The 24,138-nt window shown below is 46.6% G+C and overlaps 1 protein-coding gene across 1 annotated transcript; it reads left to right on the top strand.

The window, feature by feature from the left end:
* The first annotated feature begins 7,419 nt into the window (after nucleotides 1-7,419).
* Nucleotides 7,420-9,947, top strand: LOC133912310 (ABC transporter F family member 4-like). Its single transcript, XM_062354980.1, has one exon. The coding sequence runs from the start codon at nucleotides 7,556-7,558 to the stop codon at nucleotides 9,698-9,700; it is 2,145 nt and encodes a 714-aa protein (XP_062210964.1). The 5' UTR covers nucleotides 7,420-7,555; the 3' UTR covers nucleotides 9,701-9,947.
* The last annotated feature ends 14,191 nt before the right edge of the window (nucleotides 9,948-24,138 follow it).

The following is a 24,138-nucleotide window of genomic DNA, read 5'->3' as shown; positions in this document are numbered from 1 at the left end:
GGGGGCCGAGCTCTCCGCAGGGCCTTGCACCGCCATATGCCCCGGGCTCTGCCTGCCCGGGGTAGGCTCCGCCAGCGCCGAAGACTCGGGCGGCGGCCGCATTCCCGCATCGGCCGCCCTGTCCACCGGCCCCGGCAGAACATCCACCTCCACCGTTATCCGCCCCGGGCTCTCCGCGCCCGGGGTAGGTTCCGCCGGCGCCCTCCTCTCGGCCGCCGCCGGCGCCCTCCTCTCGTCCGCCGCCTCCGCCTCTCTCCCAGTGGCCGCCATGTCAATTGGCGCCTCCGCCGTTCCTGTGCCGGCCTCTGTCGGCGCAGCCGGTAGGCTCGGCTCTGGCCTTGGCGCCCGCGCTTTCCCCAGCGCAGTGGCACCCGCGGTCGGCCTACGGGAGACAGATGAAAAATGTCAAAAGCTTAGTTCGGGCCAGAAATGCCCAGGAAAAAGCAAGAAAGGAGGCTCACCGATACTGCCACTTGGCCGCTGGGAGCCTAATGTCCGGGTCCGGTGCCGTCGGTCCAGACTCCTCCCGCCGCCTCTTCCGCTAGGGGTTCGGCGTGGCCGCTGCGCGGGCCTCGGGTGCTGCCGCGCGGGGCTCCGGATCAGCCGCGCGGGTCTCTAGCGCCGGCGCAGCCCCCATCCGCACCAGCCGCGGCGCCAGCACCGGGAACGCCGCCGCCGCCGTCGGCGACGGCGGAGGGTCCGGTACTAGAATTAGGGCCCTGGGACGCTTTCCCCGGTCTCCCGGCGCCACCTCCTCTACGACTTCAGTGGCGCCCTCCTCTCTGGCACGGCGGCTGCCGCCTGCGGCGACCCCTTCGCCAGCCTACGCCGAACTGCCAGCGACCTCCTCGCCAAGTAGTTCCTCCAGCCCGGGGAGTTCGGAGGCCTCAGGACTCCGGCTTCTTGGCCGGTCCACGGGCCCCTGGGCGTCGAACTCCGGCAGCCGCCTCATGATGGCCACCCGGTTGGGGTTGGCACAGAGTGCCATCTCCGGCCACGGGAGTTCCGCCCGGCCCATGTCCTCCGTTCCGGTGATTACCCTTGTCATCCCCCGCAGTTCCGCTGGCCCCAGATCCCAGCTCGCGCCAATCTGGGTCCTGGTGATGTCCTCCGGCCCGGTGTAGAACCAGCTCGGCCGGGCCCGTTCTCGCAGAGGCGCCAATCGACGGCGCAGAAAATCCGCCACCACCATGACGGAGGTCAGCCCGGACTCGCGCAGCTCCAAGATGCGCTCCAGCACCGGCTTCAGCCTCGCGTCTTCTGGCGGCGGTGCCTCCCACGTCGATCGCCGAGGTTCCGCCGCCTTCTCTGGCAATTCGAGGCGCTCGTGGGGATCGATGTCGACGAAGAACCAGTCCCGTCGCCATTCCTCCCACTTGCTGTGCAGCACCTGGGGAATGTAATGGTCCCCCAGGCCTTCCCGGAGCCGAAGGTTGCAGCACCCCGCGACGTCCGCCGTGGAGTGCCCCCTCTTCTTCCCCACCGGCCGAAGGACGAAGAAATGGCGAAGCAGCGTCACCGACGGCATCACCCCCACGAACATTTCGCAGAGATGCGCGAAGACCGCCAACGCCACGACGGAATTGGGGCTTAGGTGCACCATTTGAATGCCGTACGTCTCCAGCACTTGCAGGAAGAAGGCGGAGAACGGCGGCACCAACCCCGCCGCCACAAAGGAAGTGAAGAGGACGGTCCGCCCTGGGACGGTCGTCGCTGGCGTCAGGCTCGCCGGCGTCACCACTACAGCACCTGCTTGCCCCTCCGGCACCAACAGTTTCCTGATCTTGTCCGCCGCCTCCTCGTTTCTCAGACGAGACTCCGGCAAGATGCTGTCCGAAGCCTTGTCACGGCGTCCTCCTCCAACCCTCGTCATCTTGGCAAGAATGACAGGTATTTTGGTGGTGAAAAGAGAGAGAGAAGGAAGAATGCTCCGGTCGCCTGAAAATTCCCTAAAGGCTTCGGAGCACGAAGAAGGCAAGAGCACAAGTGCAAGAGAGCGTAAAAAGGGGAACGGACCGATCCATTCCCCCTTTTATATCTCAAAGTTCAAAAACTGCCGCCCAAACGGTTCGCTCGGCGAAGCGTCGCCTCGATCGACGCCACCGCCAGGCGAATCTCCCGCCGATCGCGCGATGTCAGCGGTTGCCAGGCGTATTTTCCTCGATCTGCGCAGCGACCGCGCGTGCCGCCCGTATGGTCATCATACCCTTCGGAAGTTGTGTGGACACGCGTCCACTCATTTTCCCGTTGGGGCGTACTTGAGGTCTAGGTCCGCAAGGGCCACCTCTCGAAATCTTGCCACATGGCGTCCGCGCCAGCCTCGGCCTCGGTCGCGACGAAGGGCCCATTCGCAGTCTCCGTCCCGTCGGCTACCAACGGGCCCGGGGGCTACTGTCAGTGTATTCAGAACCAGGGGTCCCTAAGTCCCGAGACCAGGCCGGCCATCCGCCACATGTCACCACCCTGCAAGGTAAGAAGAAGCTAAGTCCCGGGAGAAGGTGCTCGGGGCCGCCGCCTCTGGTTCCCGAGCACCCTAGTTCCCCGATGATCCGCAGAGCCTAAATACCGGGAAGGAAGTGCTCGGGAGAGAGTGCTCGGGGCTGCACATGGCAGCCCCCGAGGACTCGGTGCCCCGAAGATCCCACCAAAGTGCTCGGGAGAGAGTGCTCGGGGCTGCACGTGGCAGCCCCCGAGGACTCGGTGCCCCGAAGGTCCCACCGAAGTACTCGGGAGAGAGTGCTCGGGGCTGCACGTGGCAGCCCCCGAGGACTCGGTGCCCCGAAGGTCCCACCGAAGTACTCGGGAGAGAGTGCTCGGGGCTGCACGTGGCAGCCCCCGAGGACTCGGTTCCCCGAAGATCCCCCCGAAGTACTCGGGAGAGAGTGCTCGGGGCTGCACGTGGCAGCCCCCGAGGACTCGGTTCCCCGAAGGTTCGCGCAAGATCATTCGACGACCCGAAGGGTCCCGTTGTCAGGGTGTCATCCAGTCAAAGGCCCAATGCCGCATTTAATAGGCACGCGCAGCCTGACATCCTGACATCCTGACATTCTCAGCTGCCCACGCCCCAGTGTCAGACCCTGCCATGCACTGGCAGGGGGGCGTGGGTCCATTAAATGCACGGGTCCCGTCCCGTTTCACCCGGGTGCCTCGGGATAACGTTGCCAGAATCGAAGCGCTCCGCCGGCCACCCTGCCCTAGTAGAAAGACAAGACAGGGTGGGCGCACCGGGCACCTCTGAGGCTGCCCGGTGGGCCCCCTTTATGGCGCCCGAAGGCTTCCACAGTGGCGGGTGGTCGGATGCGCGCCGCATTTCTCCACCGCCCCTGTCACTTCGCCAAGACGAAATGATGACGCCTTTCTCCGTGGCACCTTGGCATTCGCATCCCCTCTTTCCCATTCAGGATATGTCGAGGTCGGCGCGCCTATAAAAGGAAAGAATGAAGAACACGTAAAGGGTGTGGTGTGTGAAGAAGAGGACGCAGACGCTCAAACCCGCTCAAGCCAAGCTAGAACACGAGAGCCTCAAGCTCTCAGTAGGTGTCTCTCTCTTGTAATCAGATACATCCTTGAAGAATTCCCTTCAAGGGCAGATATAACACTCACACAGGAGTAGGGTGTTACGCCTCCGTGCGGCCCGAACCTGTCTAAACCCCAGTGCACCCATTTTTCTCGCGTCAGGGCGATCATCTCCCACCAGCCATTGCATTTGTTCCCGTTCCCGCTTATTTCCCAACAAGCTTATCCAGGATCATCCCCCCGGCCGAATCTCTAAAAAGGGGTCTCTCGGGATCCCTGCGACAGGAGTTCATCCTCCGACAGCGTTCGTTCATACCTACTTAGTACCAAGCATAGTTTTCCTATGGTTATGATGAAGAGTAATATGCATGTTAGTTCTCTTGGTGGAGATATGAAAGCACAATACATGTGTCCTAGGATGAAACTTAAAATAAGGGGGTAGACTTTCCAGCGAATCTTATAATCTTGGAATCCAAAGGTATATATGTTATCCTTAGAATGGATTGGTTAGCCAAGTTTGATGGAATAATAGAGTGTGCCGGAAGGGCAGTTCACCTAACCAATGGAGATGGAACTAAAATTGAGTTTGTAGCTACTGTCCCAACAGCAAAAGAATGTTCTCTTAATTCACTGGATGGTACACCCATTGAACAGATCATAGTTGTTCGCGAGTTTCCTGATGTTTTCCCTGATGAATTGCCAGGTATGCAACCGGATTGAGATATTGAGTTTGTTATTGAATTGGTACCCAGTACAACCCCCATAGCTAAAAGGCCCTATAGAATATCTGCTAATGACCTAGTTGAGTTAAAAAGGCAAATCCAAGAGCAGTTAGGTAAAGATTTTATTAGACCAAGTGTGTCACCTGAGGAGCCCTAATTCTTTTTGTGGATAAGAAGGAGGGTACTCGAAGGATGTGTGTAGACTACAGAGCACTCAATGATGTGACCATTAAGGACAAGTATCCGTTACCCCGAATTGAGGATTTGTTTGATTAGATGAGAGGAGCATGAGTATTCTCCAAGATTGATCTAAGATCTGGATATTATCAGTTGAAGATTTGATCATCATATGTACCCAAGACTGCCTTCAGTACTCGATATGGATTATATGAGTATACTATCATGTCTTTTGGATTAACCAATGCACTAGATTACTTCATGAACCTCATGAATAAGGTATTTATGGATTACTTGGATAAGTTTGTGGTGGTGTTCATTAATGATATTTTGGTCTTCTCCAAGAGCGAGGAATAGTATTATAGGCACTCAGAGAGCATCAGCTGTATGCCAAGCTTAGCAAGTATGATTTTTAGTTAGATCAAGTCGCTTTCCTCGACCATGTCAGAACAACCGGTGGTGTAGCAGTCGATCCAAGCAAGGTGAAGGATGTGTTGATTTGGTTACCGCTTACAAATGTGTCAGAGATCCGAAGTTTCCTTGCTTTAGCAGGATATTATCACCGCTTCATAGAAGGATTCTCAAAGATAGCTCAACCTCTTACCTCATTGCTACAGAAAAATATGGTTTTCAAATGGAGCCTAGCTTGTCAAGCAAGTTTTGAAATGTTGAAGAAGAAATTGACTGCAACCCCAGTGCTAGTTTGGCCAAACATCAATAAGAACTTCAATATCTATTGTGATGCTTCACGACAAGGACATGGATGTGTTCTCATGAAAGAAGGTCAAGTTGTGGCCTATGCGTCAAGGTAGTTAAGGAAGCATGAGGAACATTGTCCTACTCATGACTTAGAGTTAGCAACTGTGCTTTATGCATTAAAAATTTGAAGACACTATCTCATTGGAAAACAATGTGAGATATATACGGATCACAAAAATCTTCAACTGGTTAGAGTTAATCAAGGATTATAATGTGGGAATCCATTATCACCCAGGAAAGGCTAATGTAGTAGCCGATGCTTTGAGTAGAAAGAATTAATTGTAACTCGGTGATGGTTCAAGAAAGTCAACCTGAGTTGTGGAAAGAGTTTGAGAAGCACAACCTTAGATTTGTGGTAGATATGGAAGCAACTACCATGGAAGTTGATTGCACACTTGAACAATATATTCGAAAGGGTCAACTTGAGGATGAAAAACTCAAAGAAATTAGACAGATTATCAAGGATGATAAAGCACCAGGCTTTACAGAGGACAATTAAGGTATTGTGTGGTTTAAGAATACAATATGTGTGACAAGGTTATTACCATGAATTCTATGAGCTCTCAATCTACAAAAGGAACACTAGATTATTAAAAAGTGACAAGGTATTATCTAGGATGCTTATACATAAATCGCAATGGAAAACGTTAAAAGAAACCAAAGATCGGTGGCACCATTTGCCACTTAGAGGATGAATTAGGAATAGATATGTAGCTCATGATTTAGTGTATTTCATTCACCCCAAAAGCATAAAGATCTATCAAGATCTCAAGGATCGCTATTGATGGTATGGAATGAAGAGATATGTAGCAGAGTATGTGTCTTTATGTGATACTTGCCAGAAGGTCAAAGCAGAATATCAAAGACCAGCAAGATTGCTACAACCCTTGAATATAACTGAATGGAAATAGGAAGAAATTGGTATGGATTTTATTGTCGGATTACCCCATACACAAGGAGGATACGATTCAATATGGGTTATAGTCGACCGCCTGACTAAAGTTGCTCACTTTATCCCGGTAAAAACTACATATACTGGAGCCAGACTAGCAGAGTTATATATGTCAAGAATAGTATGTTTGCATGGTGTGCCGAAGAAGATTATCTCGGATAGAGGAACTCAATTTACTTCCAAGTTTTGGTAGAAGCTACTTGAGTCCATGGACATGAGGCTAAATTTCAGTTCTGCATATCATCCCCAAACAGATGGTTAGTTGAGGTTTAACATATGCCGTGTCTTATGGTGGATGTATGTTAGTTTTCAACTTAAGCGGACAATCGGCCATTCAATTGAACCGAGTGCAATTTTGTCAAGTCTCTACACAAAACTTCACTCACGTTGTATACCGGCCTCTAAACAAGCTCCCATTTCTTGATCGTCTTCCATTTAACCACAAGAGCTGCATTAATGGCTTGTGGTGGGGTTGCGATATATAGTAATAACTCTTCCTCTGAATTAGATGAGGCTAACACAGGAGGAAGAGAAAAATACTCTTGAGGCCCTAGAATACTGACTCTACTTGCTCGATCGACTTGAATCTTTATGATTTCTTAAAAGCTTGAAGAAAGGTAGTTGCTCTTTGCCTAATTAGGAAATAAAACAACCGAGCGTTGCCATGTATCCGGTTAGTCTTCGGACTTCCTTTATTAGATTTCTTAAAAGTTTGGGAGAGGGAGGTAGAGGCAGGGAGACACTGAAAGAGAGGAAGAGACGGTGACCGGTCGTCTTTCCAAGTTTGAGAGAGGGGGTAGGGGTGGAGAGAGGAGAAACCATGGGGACCTAGAGGTGCGCAGCACAAGAATTTAGAGGCTTCCAACTCTCATTATTGTCTCCAAGACACATAGTAAAGTTGTAGCCCATGGATTGAAATCCAATAGGTGGAAAGGTAGGCGTAGTGGAACCCAAGTTCACCATCTAATTATTACCGGAGGACATTTGAAAGGATGATCATAGTGGGTAAGGAGCATTTCGATAAATCTTGTGTGTTTGGATGTTATTTCGCGGTGAATAAAGCGTACGATCATTAACAATTCATCTGGAGCATTGCCCAAATATAAACAATAAAAATTGAAGTTATAATTGGGGTTCTATTGAGCCAAAAGCCAGAATCAAGGTCTGAAAAATGCTCGAGTCGAGCTAGAGAAGCAGCCCATGTGTTGTTGCAGCGTGCGGATGCTCGAAGAAAAGTGGCACGAGTCAGCCGTGGCGGTGTCACGCCACAGCACCTGGCTGGGTGCATCCAGGGATGGAAGGCAAGTAGTGGACTCGAAAGTAGACACGGGCCGGACCCGACCATCTCTGCTCACACCCGCATCCCCGTGGCCCTAAACCAAACCCAAATTCCCCAACCCCACCTCCCCACGCCGCCGCCGCCGCATCGATGGGACGCAAAGACACCTCCTCCTCCTCCGCCGCCGCCGGCGGTGGCAAGAAGGACAAGCCCATGTCGGTCTCCGCCATGCTTGCCTCCATGGACGCGGCCAAGGCCAAGCCCTCCAAGGCGTCGGCCCCCTCCAAGCCCAAGGCCAAGCCCTCCAAGGCGCCGGCCTCCTCCTACATGGGCGACATCGACCTGCCCCCCTCCGACGACGAGGATGACGAGGCCGACCTCGCCGCCGCCGCCGCCAAGCCCAAGCCCGCCCGCGCCGCCGCCGTCGACCTCAGCGCCGCCGCGCCGTCGCAGAAGGACGCCAAGAAGAAGGACAAGCGCGAGACCATGGCGGCTGCGGCCGCCGAGGCCGCCAGGAAGGAGGCGCTCCGCGATGACCGCGACGCTTTCTCCGTCGTCATCGGCGCGCGTGTCCCAGGATCCGCGGGGGGCGGCCCCGACGGGGAGGGCGCCGTCGACGACAACGTCAAGGACATCGTGCTCGAGAACTTCTCCGTCTCCGCGCGTGGCAAGGAGCTGCTCAAGAGCGCCTCCCTCCGGATCTCGAACGGCCGCAGGTACGGCCTCGTCGGCCCCAACGGCATGGGCAAGTCCACCCTGCTCAAGCTCCTGTCGTGGCGCCAGGTCCCCGTGCCCCGGAACATTGATGTACTGCTCGTGGAGCAGGAAATTATTGGTGACGACCGATCGGCCCTCGAGGCTGTCGTCGCGGCTGATGAGGAGCTTACCGCACTGCGTGCTGAGCAGGCGAAGCTTGAGGCCTCTAATAATGCTGAGGACAGTGACCGGCTTATCGAGGTGTATGAGAAGCTTAATCTCCGGGACTCAGACGCTGCCCGGGCGCGTGCATCAAAGATCCTTGCAGGCCTGGGGTTCGATCAGGCGATGCAGGCCAGATCCACAAAATCGTTTAGTGGTGGTTGGAGGATGCGCATATCGCTTGCCCGTGCGCTCTTCATGCAGCCAACGCTGTTGCTCCTTGATGAGCCGACTAACCATCTGGATCTGCGAGCTGTGCTATGGTTGGAGGAATACTTGTGCTCGCAGTGGAAGAAGACATTGATTGTTGTGTCCCATGACAGGGATTTCTTGAATACAGTGTGCAATGAGATCATACACTTGCATGATAAGAGTCTGCATGTGTACCGTGGAAATTTTGATGATTTTGAGAGTGGGTATGAGCAGAAGAGGAAGGAGATGAACCGGAAGTTCGAGGTGTATGAAAAGCAGATGAAAGCAGCCAGGAAGACCGGGAGCAAGGCTGCACAGGATAAGGTTAAAGGCCATGCGCTGTCAAAGGCTGCTAAAGAGGCTGCCAAGAACAAGGGGAAGGGGAAGAATACGGCAGATGATGACGATGACCTGAAACAGGTCGCTGTGCCACAGAAGTGGCGTGACTACAGTGTTGAGTTCCATTTCCCAGAGCCTACTGAGCTAACACCACCTCTCCTTCAGCTCATTGAGGTGGGATTTGGCTACCCTGGTCGGCCAGACTTCAAGCTGTCTGGTGTTGATGTTGGCATTGATATGGGAACACGTGTAGCCATTGTTGGGCCCAATGGGGCAGGGAAGTCTACCCTGCTTAATTTACTTGATCATGATCTTACCCCAACTGAAGGAGAGGTAAGAAGGAGCCAGAAGCTGAGGATTGGGCGATACTCACAGCATTTCGTTGACTTGCTAACAATGGAGGAAAATGCAGTTCAATATTTGCTCAGGCTCCACCCTGACCAGGAGGGAATGAGCAAGGCAGAGGCGGTCCGTGCCAAGCTTGGGAAGTTCGGTTTACCAGGACACAACCATCTTACTCCAATTGTTAAACTATCTGGTGGTCAGAAGGCCCGTGTTGTGTTCACTTCAATATCAATGTCACATCCTCACATTCTCCTGCTGGATGAGCCAACAAATCACTTGGACATGCAAAGTATTGATGCATTAGCAGATGCACTGGATGAATTCACTGGAGGTGTTGTCTTGGTAAGCCATGACTCGCGATTGATATCTCGTGTTTGTGAGAATGAGCAGAAGAGCGAGATATGGGTTGTGGAGGATGGCACTGTGAACAAATATGATGGAACCTTTGACGATTACAAGGATGAACTCATGGAAGAAATAAAAAAGGAAGTTGAAGAATAATGCTGCTCCTAGTGAGTTGTTCATTGTTTGTTCTTTATAGAACAAGCTGCTTTCTTGCCCTGAAGTTGCATGCACTATTAGCGGGTTTTGTTTTCTCTGGTTTGCAGAGTATTCGTATGGTTACGAGTCCGAAACACTATAAGATGAGCTGTGCTTGCTTTACTTTATGTTATAAGAGTCTTAACAATCTGATAATATTTGTTTGTATGATTTGTTCCAGTGATATACTACATCTACATTAATTGCATTTGGTCTCTTATAAACTCTTATAATATTTGTTCCACATCAATTTCATTGTCTTTTAGCCACATAAATGTCCGTTATGAACTGAGTTTGTGAACTGTGTAAGCATATGCTAGCATACATATCCATGTTGATTTGCCGGTTCTCTTATCGTTATAAGATGGCTAATATGTCACTTTTATGTTAAATGCGTATCAGGAGTTATGTTTGTGTACTGTCATATGTACTCAACGTTTGTCTTTCAGTGTTCCTATGGTATCTATTTTTTTCCAAATGTTCCTATGGTATCTATTATGCTCTTGCAGTGCTTGATCTTGCCTGTTCATGCCCTATGTTACATTGTAGAGTCAGCAACAATGGCTTAGCTAGTTTCTAATTGGGTTCTAACAAATCATGCAAAACATGATGCTTGTACTTAACTGCCAAAAGATTAAAATGTGTTAACATATGGCCTGATATTTAATGATTAGCTGATCCATGACACATAAAACATTTTTTCCGGAATTCTTGTTCTGGTCTTTTTGCTCACTTGAATTGTAAATAAATATCCTAAATGACAGATAACATTCAAAAACTGCTTTGCATGGTTGAAATGCAGAAGTCCACGATGAACTGACTTCATGAGACCTCATGCTTCATGTGCTTGAAATGAGAATAGCCTTCTTCCTCCCTTTTTTTTTTGCATCTATCGCTGTTAATATGATATTGTTCTGCCTTATATGATTATGTGTCTCCAAATTGGAGACTAGTACATGATGTGAAATTTGCGATGTGATCATTGGTAACTGTAAATGATTGTATGACATGTTCGCAACTGCGAGTCTGGTGTCTAAAGAACAAATAGTGAACAATAGTTACGTCACAAGGCAATGTTGTATCCCTTGTTGGATGTTTTTTAACATCTCTTAAGCAGTTTTTGGCTTGTTCTCTTTTGGTAGATATACAGCGATCCTTTTGTATGCCAATCATACATTGCTCTGCTTTGATTTGTGTTATAATTGTCTGAAAATATGATAATATTTGCTTGCATTATTTGTTGCAAATTACAGTAGAATTAGATATTTTTCACATCAGTCGTATTTGGTCTCTTAGCCTCATAAATGCTCGTTCTATTCTTGGTATGTACAGTATGTCAGTTTTAGCATATGGTTGTGTATGTAAACGTGTCGATGTAGCCAGTCATCTAATCGTTATAAGATGGCTAAGATGTTGCTTTAATATTAAATCATTGTCACGAATTATGTTTGCATTCTCTATCATATATATTGAACATTTGTCTTACTTTTGGGAGTGTTATTATGGTATCTATCATGCTCTTTCAGTGCTTCGTCTTGCTCGTTTGTGCATTATCTTGCCAGTGCACATTGCTTGTTCTTCATAGAATAACCTTGTTTTAATATGGTGTGCAGACGAAATGTCTGAAGTTTCATGTACTATTAGTAAGTTTTGTTTTCTTTGGTTTTCAGAGGATCCATATAGCTTGAGTCTGAAACACTATAAGATGAGCTGTGCTTGCTTTGTTTTATGTTATTAAAGAATCTGATAAGTCGATAGTATATGTGTGTATGATTTGTTGCAAATTAAGACACCAAGACATTTTTTGTTATATACCTCCATATCAATTGCATCTGTTCTTTTAGCCTCATAAATGTTCATTCTATTCTTGGTATATGACTATATGCAGTATCTAGTAGGATTTTTTGCGTTGTGTAAGCATATGTTAGTGTAGATATTCATGTCGATTTTGCTGGTGCTCTCGTCATTATAAGATGGCTAAGATGTTGCTTTTATTTTTAAATGCATATATGAAATTATGTTTGCATTCTTAACTCTTAGTCATACTTACTGAACACTTCTAACTTCTACGACTGTTCCTATGGACCTATGGTATGTTTCGTGCTCTTGTAGCACTTGATCTCACTCGTTTGTGCATTATGTTGCACAGAGGAGTGAGCAACGATGCTGGCTAGTTTGTACAAGGTTCTGAATAATCATGCAAAAAAAAAAGAATAATCACTAAATGTCAAAAGATGATCCTGTTAAGATCTGGTCTGAATTAGCTGTTAACTTAATCTTCTATACACAAAGCTTTGAAGATTCCTGCATCCCAAAACTGCTTTGTATGGTTGAAATGCAGGAATCTTCAACAAAACGGCGAGGTGATGCAGTGATGTTACATGCACTTGAATGCGAATTGCCTCATCTGTCCCAATTTTTGTCCATCTAGCTCGTTTATGATATGTTACACTATATGATGCCTTTCCAAATAGGAGATCTGTGGTCATTGGTGACAGTACATGATTGCAGTATATGTTCTCAGCTGCTAGCCTATATCAAACTTGTCAAGACAAAACCCTGTAACAAAAGTTTGGTCATGTTCTTTCTACCCCTTGTTAGATGTCTTTTAACATCTATGTAGCAGTTGTTACTTCAACTTAGCACTGGATCAATGCAGTGCCTGAACTACTTGCTCGACCCTTGAATACTTTGTGCTTGCTGATTTCGGATGTTCTGAACAATTCTACTTTGATCACCCTAATCTTTCCTCTCACTTAACCTAGTTTCAGTTGATGTTTGAATTCGTATCTGTAACAATTAGCCCCTGGGTTTCAGGGCACAATGCACCTCAAGTCAGTTGTAACTTAAACTACCATTTTAACTGTTGGTGGTTCTAGTTATCATGGTGTTGTCATATAGACAATGTGGCGGCATGGTGGTGTTTTGCCCTTGCCATGGCGCCGGAGTGTATGACGCTTGTATGGAGCGGGAGAAGCATGAGGGACACGATGGTGCCCTGGGGAGCAACTTGGGGCGGAGCGAACTAGGGCAGCACGGGTTGGCAAGGGGTGGCGCGTTGGGACGGGAGGCGTAGGGTGGCGCCGTCGCCAGAGTTGGATGCGGATGGGGTGGGGGAGGATGAAATCTCTAACCCTAGCCGTCTCCAACCTTATATACATTGAACTGGGTGAGTTGAAATGGGCTGACGGGGTGGCATTAGCTAAAAGGTTATTAACCTAGTAGGTGGTGCAAATTTAGCCGAAACCCTATAGTTTTCTAATATATTATATACTAATTCAATATAACCTTAATTATATTATAATTTTTTTATTTAAGCCCATCAGGGTATTAATAATTGCAAAAATTATTGTGTTTTTTTTATTTTACATCTATTACTTTAGTAATACATTCTTATAAATGTGTGTATTCATCATGCTGATGTGTGTATAGCATCGTCACGTCACGCGCTATAGACGTTGTGAAGTTATGAATGTAGTGGGTCGTCATGCCTCACCATACCACTGTAACAACTATGCTGACGATTCAACTTATACGTCTACACCTATAACTTGTATATACTTTTAGCTATATAGATGTATAGTGCTGAAGTGTCGGCACTCTCATACCTTGATTGGTATCTTACGCAAGATTAGATATGCTTATCTTGTATCATCCTACTATTTAACAAGTAAATTGCTTACTGAAACATATAACTTCCGGTGTCAACTCCAAGAAGACGAGAACTCAACCCCAAAATATTAATGGTGAGAAAGAATAGGGATGATAATTGACTCTATCAGGTTGGGTCCCCGTGGATTTTAGACCTAACGGGATCAAATTCAGATCTGTTTTTCTATCCACGGATGACACCCGAAACTTGAAGTCCGTGTGTTGGACGGTGTGTGTGGGCACGAGCGGCACGTGTGGGCGTGGCAACAGGAGGGCGCAGGCACGGCAGCGGGTGCAGGAACTGCAGGATGGCGTGGGGCGGGGGCGACAATGTATCGACGCGGGAGTGGGAGCCTCTAAAATAAGCTTACTTCGTTGAAAATTAATATCCATGTTGCATGTCACGATCGAATGTTTTGAATTGCTCAAGATTATAAGGTGAAACAGTACGTCAATACGAGGTGAAACAACATGTCAAAATAAAACAACAGAACTGATGTGTATCCACGGCACAAGCACCTGTAAATGGGAGCCTGAAGAGAAGAACCTGTAAAAATAGAACTTTCTCTACTCTGCTATTATAATTTGGATCATCTATAAAGAAACATTAGATCTGACTCAAGACGGATGAATACTCTCATGACATTGTTCCTTGGCCTCACTGACAGGGAATATTGTCATTTTTCTAGCGTTGCGCACCAGTGTAAAAAAAGCAATGCCAATTGGAATAATGCATCTGCATTAGGGGAACAAGTTTCTAGTGTTACCCGGACACCTGAGTTCTATTTTTTTTTTTCGAGTCCAACGCTGTCACCCATATCGGATTCCAAGTGTACAATATATTCCACAACAAACATATAGTGCATCATATATACATTCCACAACAGACACACGAAGTGCATCATAAATTCCACGACGAACAGAAAGTGCATAATACATTCCACGACAGTCATTTGGTACATGGTGTAATACTGCTACTAGCTAGTACCTGTCGCAAATATAGGGTACCATGATGAACTTTGCTATAAATAAGGTAGCATGTAGAGCTTCACTTGATACACCACTCAACACACAAAGCTAGAGAGGGCAACGGGTCGAGTCAGGTGTAGGTTCAGCAAAAACCTGCCCACCATGAAACCAGAATCTCAAAACCCAACCCACACCCGAAATGCTAATCAAGTTAAAACGTGCCCCGCACCTGAACCCTACGGGGACCCGAAACATGATGGGGACGCATCAGGTCTTATCACGCGCAGAGGAGGCAGAGGTCGGGCTGGGCTCGAGAGCGGAGGGGTGGCGCTGAGAGGGCGGAGGTCGAGTGTGGAGGGGTGGTGTCGGGCGTGGGCGTGGAGGGCGGCATTGAGGGGGCAGAGAATGGGCGTAGAGGGGCGGCATCGGGCGCAGGTGTGGAGAGGCGGCACCGAGGGGGTGGAAACCAGGCTCGGAGCAGCGGCGTCGGGTGCGAAAGCGGAGGGGCGGAGGCTGGGCGCGGAGGTTGATGATGTTGCAGTGGTCGGGATCGAGCACGAGGAGTGTAAGTACAAGTGGTGGCCAAGCGCCTCGAGGGTGCGGGCGCAGAGGAGGAGCATGAGCTTGCGGCAACCGAGCACCTCGAGGGCACAGGTGTGACGAAGAACCGGGAGCTCGTGGCATGGTTCGGCCTGGAGCGCGAGGGAGCACTCCTAGGCGATGGCCTCGTGGTCGACGAGGTGGAGCTGGAGCAGGCAGGCAATGTGGTCGATGTGGAAGATGACACAATCGAGGTAGCCACGCGGGGTTGGGCAAAGGCCACTCAAAGTCAGGATGGGGAATGAGGCTCATGTGTGAGTAACAACGGGGAATGGAGCGGTGTGTTTTAGAGTTGGGCTGGGCCGCCGTTGGGAGAAATGGAACTTCACATGCTCATAGGTCACCCACGGGGGAAAACTTAAACCCATGCCCGCACCCGCTATGGGTCGGGTACCCAACTGTCAGACACGTGGGTGGAATTTAGGGCCTAAATCCGCTCCCATCAGGTGCCAAACCCGCAGAGACCCGAACCCATATGTCTTGCTGTCATCCCTACACAAAAGCATATCAGGGGCAAACCAAACTTTGTGTGACAACATTACGAACTCCCAACATTTTTTACTCGGCCACCTGAGATGAACAACTTCACTATGAGTGAGTTAGGGATCGAAGATATATCATAGGTAATCAAAACCGAAAATGAAATTCGTACCGCCCTTTTACAGAAAACGAGGTTCGGATGCTGTGTTCCAAATAGAACATAACAAAGCCCCCATCCCGATGTCTTTCTGGTGGAAATTAGACTTTTTGGATGCTATCAAGGACAATTTGATGACATTGTTCCATGAGCTGTACTATGGAAATCTACCACTACACAGACTCAACTTCGGGGAAATTATTCTCCTTAAAAAATTAAAGAAGCTGGTTGTATCCAGCAATATAGACTAATTTGCCTACTGAATGTCAGCTTCAAAATATTCACAAAAGTGGCTACTAATCGCATAAATGGCATAGCAGACTGGATCATCCGTCCCACACAAACGGTTTTTATGCGGGATCATAATATCCTAGAGGGGTCATAATTCTTCACAAAACTATTCATGAACTCCATCGAAAGAAGCTAAATAGGATAATGCTCAAAATTAATTTTGAAATAGGCATATTACAAAATTAAGTGGCCTTTTCTCCTACAAAGCCTCCGAATGAAAGGTTTCTCATCGAAATGGTGCTCATGAGTTAAACAATTCATCACTAGAGAAAGTGTAGCAATCAAAATAAATAATTCAGCCGGTAGATACTTCCAAACTAAAAAAGGTCTACGCCAAGGAGATAACCTTTCTCCAATCTTATTTAACATTGTTGGAGACATGTTAGCAATCCTGATTAACAGAGCGCAGAACTCAGGTCAGGTAAGCGGGATCGATGCCTCACCTAGTCCAGGAGGGACTATCTATCCTCCAGTATGCTGACTGTAACACCTTGAGTTTTAGCATTTTAGAAAATAGCAAAATTCGCTCCAAATTAAAACTTTTTTTTAATTATTAAACTAGTATCAAATCAAGGAAATATATATTTGCATATGTGTATACTTGTATGTGTGTATTCAAATATATTATTTTGGCTAAGTATTCCAGAGAGCACCAAATTACTTTCTAAATCAATCCATGCATTAAATTGATCATATGCAGTTTGGTTTAATGGTTCTTTGAGTGGCTATTCGAACTTGAATGTCTCTCAAATTCGAATCTGTTTAAGTTACTTCGGTAACTTCTTTTTCGTAACCAATCCGAGAAAATCGATCTTCCAATCCAACTAAAATCTCTAATTCAATTATTCCATTGAATTATCCCCAAGTAACTTTGATCCACTCGAAATGGAATGTCTCGCAAATTCAAATCTCAATCTTTATTCTTTTCAGCTCACATACAAATTGAATTCAATTATCCTGAATTCAAACATCTCTCAAACCCGAAGCTTCAAGTCTGAATCTTTTTCCTAATTCAAATACCCATATTTGAATTAATACCAAACTCCATTTCAAATCCTAATTCGATTATTCTTGTTGAAGCAATCTCAATTCTAGATCCTAAATCCAAATACTCTTATTTGGATTAATGCCAAATCTAATTCAAATACTCCTATTTGAATTCAATCCCAATTATCTCAAAATCCATATTCATCAAATCGTTGTCGATTTCATACCCGCATGCAATTCGAATCATTCGAATTATATTCCGTTCATTTAAATATAATCATTTCGCAATTTCAATTCATTTGATTCGAATCAAGGTTCAAGTTCTGATCTTATAATCCAAATCCTTGTTCCAATATCTTGTCAATTCATGCCAGTCCAATCCAATTCAAGTTATTCAAATTGAATTACTATAAATCCATTTCCAATTCAAATCTAGATTGAATTGCCAATCCAATTCAATTCAAGTCATTTCAATTTCTAATTCGAACTCATTTGAATTATACCAATTCGATTCAATTTAACCTATTCAAATTGAATCATTACAAACTCAAATATATCAATTGATTTATTACACAAATCTCTCTCTCACTCTGTCTCACACATCTCTCCCTCTCTGATCCTCTCATCTCTCTGAGCTCTCCCTCTGATCTTTCCATGCAAGCAGCCCAAAATTCTTCTCTGCTCTCTCTCAACTCACCAACCTCACATGTCGCCCATGTCGGCTACCGCCACTCGTCGGCCATGTTCACATAGCACCGGCCACCATCCCTCTGATCTTTTCACTAGGAAGCCAAAGCCATTTTCTTCACTTCCTCTACTCTCTCTCTTTGATTAGCAGCACCGGCCATCACCCCATGCCTCTCTGATCTTTTTCACCAGGCACCAGCCCATCCCCTCCCTCTGTGCTCTCTCTAATCCTCTCACCATGGGCAGCAAAACATTAACGCTGGCCGCCTGTTTTCTCCCGCGTTCACACCATAACCCGTGCCCTCCCTCCGATATTTCACCGAGCAGGCCAAGTTGCCTTCCTCTCCTTTCTCTCATCCTTCACCTGCAACAAGCACCCTTCCCCACACAGGCACAAGCATACATACATACATGCATACACCACACAATAGCACACCGCTGACGCTCTCCTCTCCCTGCAAGCACACGGAGCACAAGCAAAGCAGCAGCAGCACCACCTCCTGCTCTGCTCGCCCCCCACCCCCCCACTCTGTTCAGCACAGTTGGTCGCGCCATCGCGCCGCGCTGCCCGGCTAGCCCGACCCGAGCTGACCTTCCCCTACTCGTGCCGCACCGCCCCAACCACGCTGCTGCGCCGCGCCCGTGCACCCTCAGCCGTGCCATCGCGCCGCGCTGCTAGCTGCCACGCGCACTGGCTCGCCCTGACCGTGCTCCACCGCGCCCTACTGGACCACGCCGCGCTGCCATGAGCGTAGCCACGCCGTTCCTTCGTGTCACCCCATCGCCCGACCTCGAGCCGAGCCACTGCCGTGCGCCCCGCCGCTCGGTTGCGCCACCAGCCGTGCCGCCTCGGCCTTCTCTCCGCCACCTAGCTTCCAACCACCGCTGGTAAGCCGACCACCCCCACCAAGCTCCCTTCCTCCGTCCCGCACGCGCGTCGTGCTGCCGCACCATCGCGCTGCAACCAGCCCGCTGCTAGGCTGCCGCACTATCCGGTCCTCTCTCCCACGTGCACCGTGCCAACCCCGTCGCGTAGCTCCGCCCGCGCATGCTCTCGCTCGCGCGCGTCCTCTGCGCCTCCAGCCGCCAACGCGCTCTGCCACGCCGCTCGTTGCTCGGCCAAAGAGGCCACTGCTGGGCTGAGCCTCGCCGGATCTCATCCCGACCGACGAGCCTCTTCTCTCTCTCCGCCGACCACCTCTTCCTTGCCCGGCTGACGAGATTCCCTCTGGCGTCACCTCCTTTCCCCTAGTCGGCCACCGCCTCTGCTCCGGCCCTCCCTCCGGTGCCATCCTCTCCTAGCACCGCCTCCACTTCCCTCCGGCCAACTCCCTCCAGCCGACCACCTCTGGCTCCCTCTCTCTCCGGTGCCACCTCTCTTCCCCCCTCCAGCCAATCGCCTCTCTTCTCCCGGCGCGCCGCCCCCCTCTCTCTTTCCTGCTGTGAGTCTCACGCCCGCACGGGAGAAGCTGGCCAACCTTATCTCCTCCCTCTCTCTCTAGCAGGTGGGCCCCACTACCCTTCGGTCCACCAGCTCGGTCCACGGTGGACCGCACACCCAAAGCCACTCCGGTCCATGGCCCATGGACCGAGCCCACCGAAAATTTCCCCCTTTGGTCCACAAATCCGTTCCACGGTGGACCACCCTCACAAATTTTCCCGGTTCACATATCCCGTAGACCAAGTCCATAGAACAGTAGCCCCTTTCTTTTTTCCAGGATTTTCATTTCTGGTAAATCTTTCGATGGCCATAACTCCTCCGTTTCAACTCCAATTTTGACGATTCTTTCCCGATATTCCTCTAAAATCATAATATTTCTCTCCATCAATTCTTGTAACTTTTGGAGTTCGTTTAATTTTCTCGCTCGGTATTTATTTCTTGTCGCGGCGATTAACATAGAGTAGATTTTGTCTTTATTAAATAAAGATGAGTTAGATAATTCCATAAATATGATTAGGATACAATCATGTATAAGTTGCTTATGTTAATTAATCTAGCTTAAGAGTAGGATTAATCATGATGTGAATTAAAGGGTAGTTTTTAGATTATTATTTTTTTTTATTAATGTTGCAATATATTGTTATTTCATGCGATAGGTTATAAATTAATCTTAGATTAATTAAGGTAATAAATTAACCAGTGTAGCGAACAGATAAATAAATACAAGTCATTAGAATATGATAGAATAATTTAATATTGGTAATTAATTAATTGAATACTCTTTTGATAATTAATTAATTAGATTCAAAGAATAGATTAACCTAATTAATTAATTACATGCATGCTTTTAACATAGCTATAGTATACAGCTAAATTAGTATGGAAATTAAACAACACTAGGTAATTAAGATTAATTACTAAATAACCATATTTAGCGCTATAGATTAGAATGTTTAATCCAACACTTAAGCACATATAGTCGCCTAGAGTTATACTTATGTATATATGTATACATGCTCACATACATATAGACGTAAGTAACATATATGTTTATGTCGATACACGTGCACTCACCTAAACGTAGAAATCTTAATTGTGACCTTTCGGCAATTAAACTAATAAGCGCTCACCCAGTTGATCATGCTTGTTTAGACTTTCTCTTAGATTAATAAAATAACTAGGTTAACAGCTTAACCTAGTTTCGCTCGATGATCCTGCTATTCTCTGTGTAATTGCTTCGCATTACTTAGAATTGCCGATCGTCTTCCAGTTAGGGTTAGCTTTCGTCGTTTTTCCTCGGTCACTCTTCCCCGCTTTGGTGTTTCATTTGGTTTTATTCTGGTGTTCATTGCTTAGTCGTTGTGCGCTTTTCGTCGTTAATCTACGTAAGCTCGAAGTCAAGGTTCTTAGCAAGGGCACGAGGAAGAAGCTGAAGACAAGGTACAACGATGAAGAAGAACCCCAGATGACTCAAGCGACAAGACCAATCGTGAATTGACCCTTCAGGAAGGCAAGTCCTATCTCCTTGACCATACTGAACCTATGTTTTCAAATAATATACATGATCAACTAAAACTAGACTTATTATCACATGTGCTATATATTACGTCTTTACAAACTACTTGCAATAGTTAATCCTATCAAACACATACCATGTCTTGAATATTATCATCCAGATTATATATCACCCTAGGATTACCTGTTGTTATCTATATTAAATAATAGATGACACCTTAATACCTAGCATGCTTAGGATTGAATACGCCTCCTCAGAGACGTCGCTTTTAAAATGCACCTCTTCGGAGATAACGATTTACTGATATCAATGTTAACTCATATACCATGAATCCTTGATGATTATGAATTCCGTGATGGTTGTGAAACCCTTGACGTCGTGTGGGATATGGTGGGAGATGTGTAAAAATGGGTGAAAACTGTTTTGGCGGGAGCAGGTGGAGTAGTACTCTGGAAGAGGATGCTCCTAGGGGCTTGAGTCACCTTTGTGGTGTTTATTGCCAGAAGATACCTGCTCTGGCTGGTTAAGGACTGAGTCATTGCACCGTCATGCTTAGCCACCCCCGTGCAACCATGCGTCCTGAATGGGTAGGACTTGACTCTTCTTTCACCGGACTGGGTTGGGCATAATACTAGGAGGCCTGAGAGGCAACGTCGAGCCAAGTGTCTTCAGGTTCTGCGTGAAGGAGTTTTCACCCCAGTCAATCATCGAGGGTCTGCCCTCTATACGAGACCTGAAGAACTTCATGGATCACGTAGAAAAGCCTGGCAGGAAAAGTGATTGAAGTGTCTCGGTATGATTCGCTCCTCCGCCTGTAACGGATGGAGGCTGAGCATATTGCATGGGTAAAGTTGTACAACCTCTGCAGACTGTAAATCTATTCAAATAGCCGTATCCACGGTCATGGACATACGAAAGCAGTAGCCCTGATGACTAGACTCCGGGTGCGTGTGTCTTAATGAGTCAGTGTGTGGACTAGATGTCCTTGTGATGAGGTTCCTGGCTTAATCCGTCGGAAGCTGTGTGGCACTAGAGGTACACCAGATGTGATAAAAGAGACTGTCGAGTGAGGTATAGCCCTCCCAGGATCGAAAAAACCCTAGATATAACTTGTTACCCTGATTCTGGTTTTAAAACCGTTTCGACAACTTTGTTACCAGGTTACCTTCTCATACGTTGGGGACTTGATGTGATACTCAGTACCAACGGAAGATTCCTGCAATTGTTACTTTTAAAACTGTTTTTAAAAGCTTTATTACATTTATTTAAAAAGGATAACGGTGGAGAATATAACTGAATACTTGCATGAAACCTGCTTTACGCTCAAAACTATGCCATAAAGCCTTATCCTTGAAATATCCATTATGCATCTATCAATCCTTTGAAGTAGTATAGGACTTGTTGAGTACCTTTCGTACTCAGTCTTGTTACTTTCAGATTGTTGAGTTGGAGATCAACCTCAACCCAGATGAAATTAAAGAGTAGAAGTTTAAGGTCGTGTCCGCACCCGAGTTGCCTGTGGCATTGGGTTGCGTCGTCGTTTTGCTCCGCTGTGTTGTAGGCTCTTCTGCCTGACTGGTCTGCTGTGGATTCTTGTCCACCAGACCATCTTTTCGTTTTTTAGGTATTTATTTTTCTTATTTTATTCGAAGTATGTATTTGATATCATTCTGTTGAATTTTGTGCGTATTAGCTACTTGATCTAGGGACTGGTACATGAGGCACAAGGGAACCCGGGTTTGGGGTCCTGACACTAATGATACAATCATTTTTATGGAATATGATTTGGGAAAATGGCAGAAACCTTAAGCTGTTGCTATGTGCTTTTTGACATAGAACGAATTGTTCTGTTTTGGTGAGGCGCTAGATAATGCGGACCAGTACAAAAATTATTCAGATGTGCTAAGGGAGAGCTACCTTTGCGCTATATGGGAATTTTGATCCACTATCGTAAACTTCAAAATTTGGATTGGAAAGGAGTGGAACAATGGTACGAAAAGAGGCTGAGTAGCTGGATGGGCAAGTATCTATCGTCGGGAGGTAGACTGGTCCTTCTAAAGTCATTTCTTAGTAGCCTATCGACTTACATGATGTCTTTTCAGATTACTTTGATTTCAGATGCTTCTAGCAAAGTGACAGTTATAAAAAGAAGCATTGTCTGGCGAAATGGAGTGTCGTATGCCAACCTAAAGATCGGAGAGGTTTAGGGATACAAGACCTTGATGTTCAAAATAACGCCATTCCATGCAAATGGTTATATAAATTGGTGATCGAAGAGGAGCTTTGGCATAACCTCATTAGAAATAAATGCTTGGGATCAAAATCCATATTGCAAGTTAGCTGGAAGGCTAGGGATTCCCATTTTATGGGTAGGATTGTTGAAGGTGAAGCGATATTTATTTCGCTTTGGTACTTTCAATGTTAAAGATAACTTACAAATTAGATTTTAGGAACATATATGGCTAAAAAAAATCTTCTTTGAGCAACCAATATCGTTGCTTATATAACATAGTTCAAAACAAACAAGATACAGTAGCCAATGCTTTGCAATCCTACCCACCAAATATAACTTTTCGTAGGGATCTGAGCGGACCAAAGTTGATAGCATGGAACAATTTGCTCTCTCGTCTTATCAGCATTAATCTTATTCAAGAACCAGACGAATTTCGATGGAATTTGAATAAATTTGGTAAATTCTCAGTTAATTCGCTTTACCGGGCACTTATAACTAATGATGAACTAAGAAGGAACAAGAAACTATAGAAACTAAGGTTACCATTAAAAAAAATTCTTCGGTACCTTCGTAAAGGGATTCTTCTAATAAAAGGTAATTTAATCAAAAGACAATGATAAGGTATCTAGAAGTGTTGCTTTAGTCATAAGAATGAGACGATTTAGTCATAAGAATGAGACGATTAAACACCTCTTATTTGGTTGTCATTTTGCAAGATTTGCATAGTTTATCATCCAAGTGGCCTCTACCCTTTACCCACCAAGAAATGCACAAAATATGTTTGGCAACTGGCTATGTGGGATTAGTAAGCAATGTAAAGCCAAAATAATGGTAGCGATGCCAGTCTTCTGTTAGCCGTTATGGCTTTGTAGAAATGATGTGATTTTTAACGAGAGAAACATTAACTCTTCTTTACAGATTATTTATACATATACACAGCTACTCTATACATAGGCTGTGTTGCAGTAGAAGGAGCACACACATATGATTGCGTTGACATATACTCTTATGGAGCGGACAGTCAAGGAGATTTTTATCTGGTTTGGTTGACTGTCTAGACTCAGGATTGAGGCTCCGACATAGACCTAGAGCTGGTCCCCTAGTGCTCCTTGTGTCTTCTTTTCGTATTGTTTTCGTTTTTTCTCATTTTTTGGTTGTGTTCATCTGTACTATGCAAAAGCTATAAATAAACTCTTATATGTTTGTATCATTTTAATGTAATAATAAGATTTAATAAAACTTACTTTATCGAAAAAAAGAGATATATCGATTAAAACCATATTGAATCTCAGTTAGTATCCCTGTGCTCATGCTGTACGAGAGGATTTTTTATATCTGTGCGTCTGTCACGAAGACAAATTAATCCTCTTTCCAGATCAACTACCTG

Source organism: Phragmites australis, chromosome 1 (genome assembly GCF_958298935.1).
Source record: "Phragmites australis chromosome 1, lpPhrAust1.1, whole genome shotgun sequence".
Classification (NCBI taxonomy): domain Eukaryota; kingdom Viridiplantae; phylum Streptophyta; class Magnoliopsida; order Poales; family Poaceae; genus Phragmites; species Phragmites australis.
The sequence above is the reverse complement of the archived record's forward strand: the minus strand, read 5'-3'. Positions and strand labels throughout refer to the sequence as shown.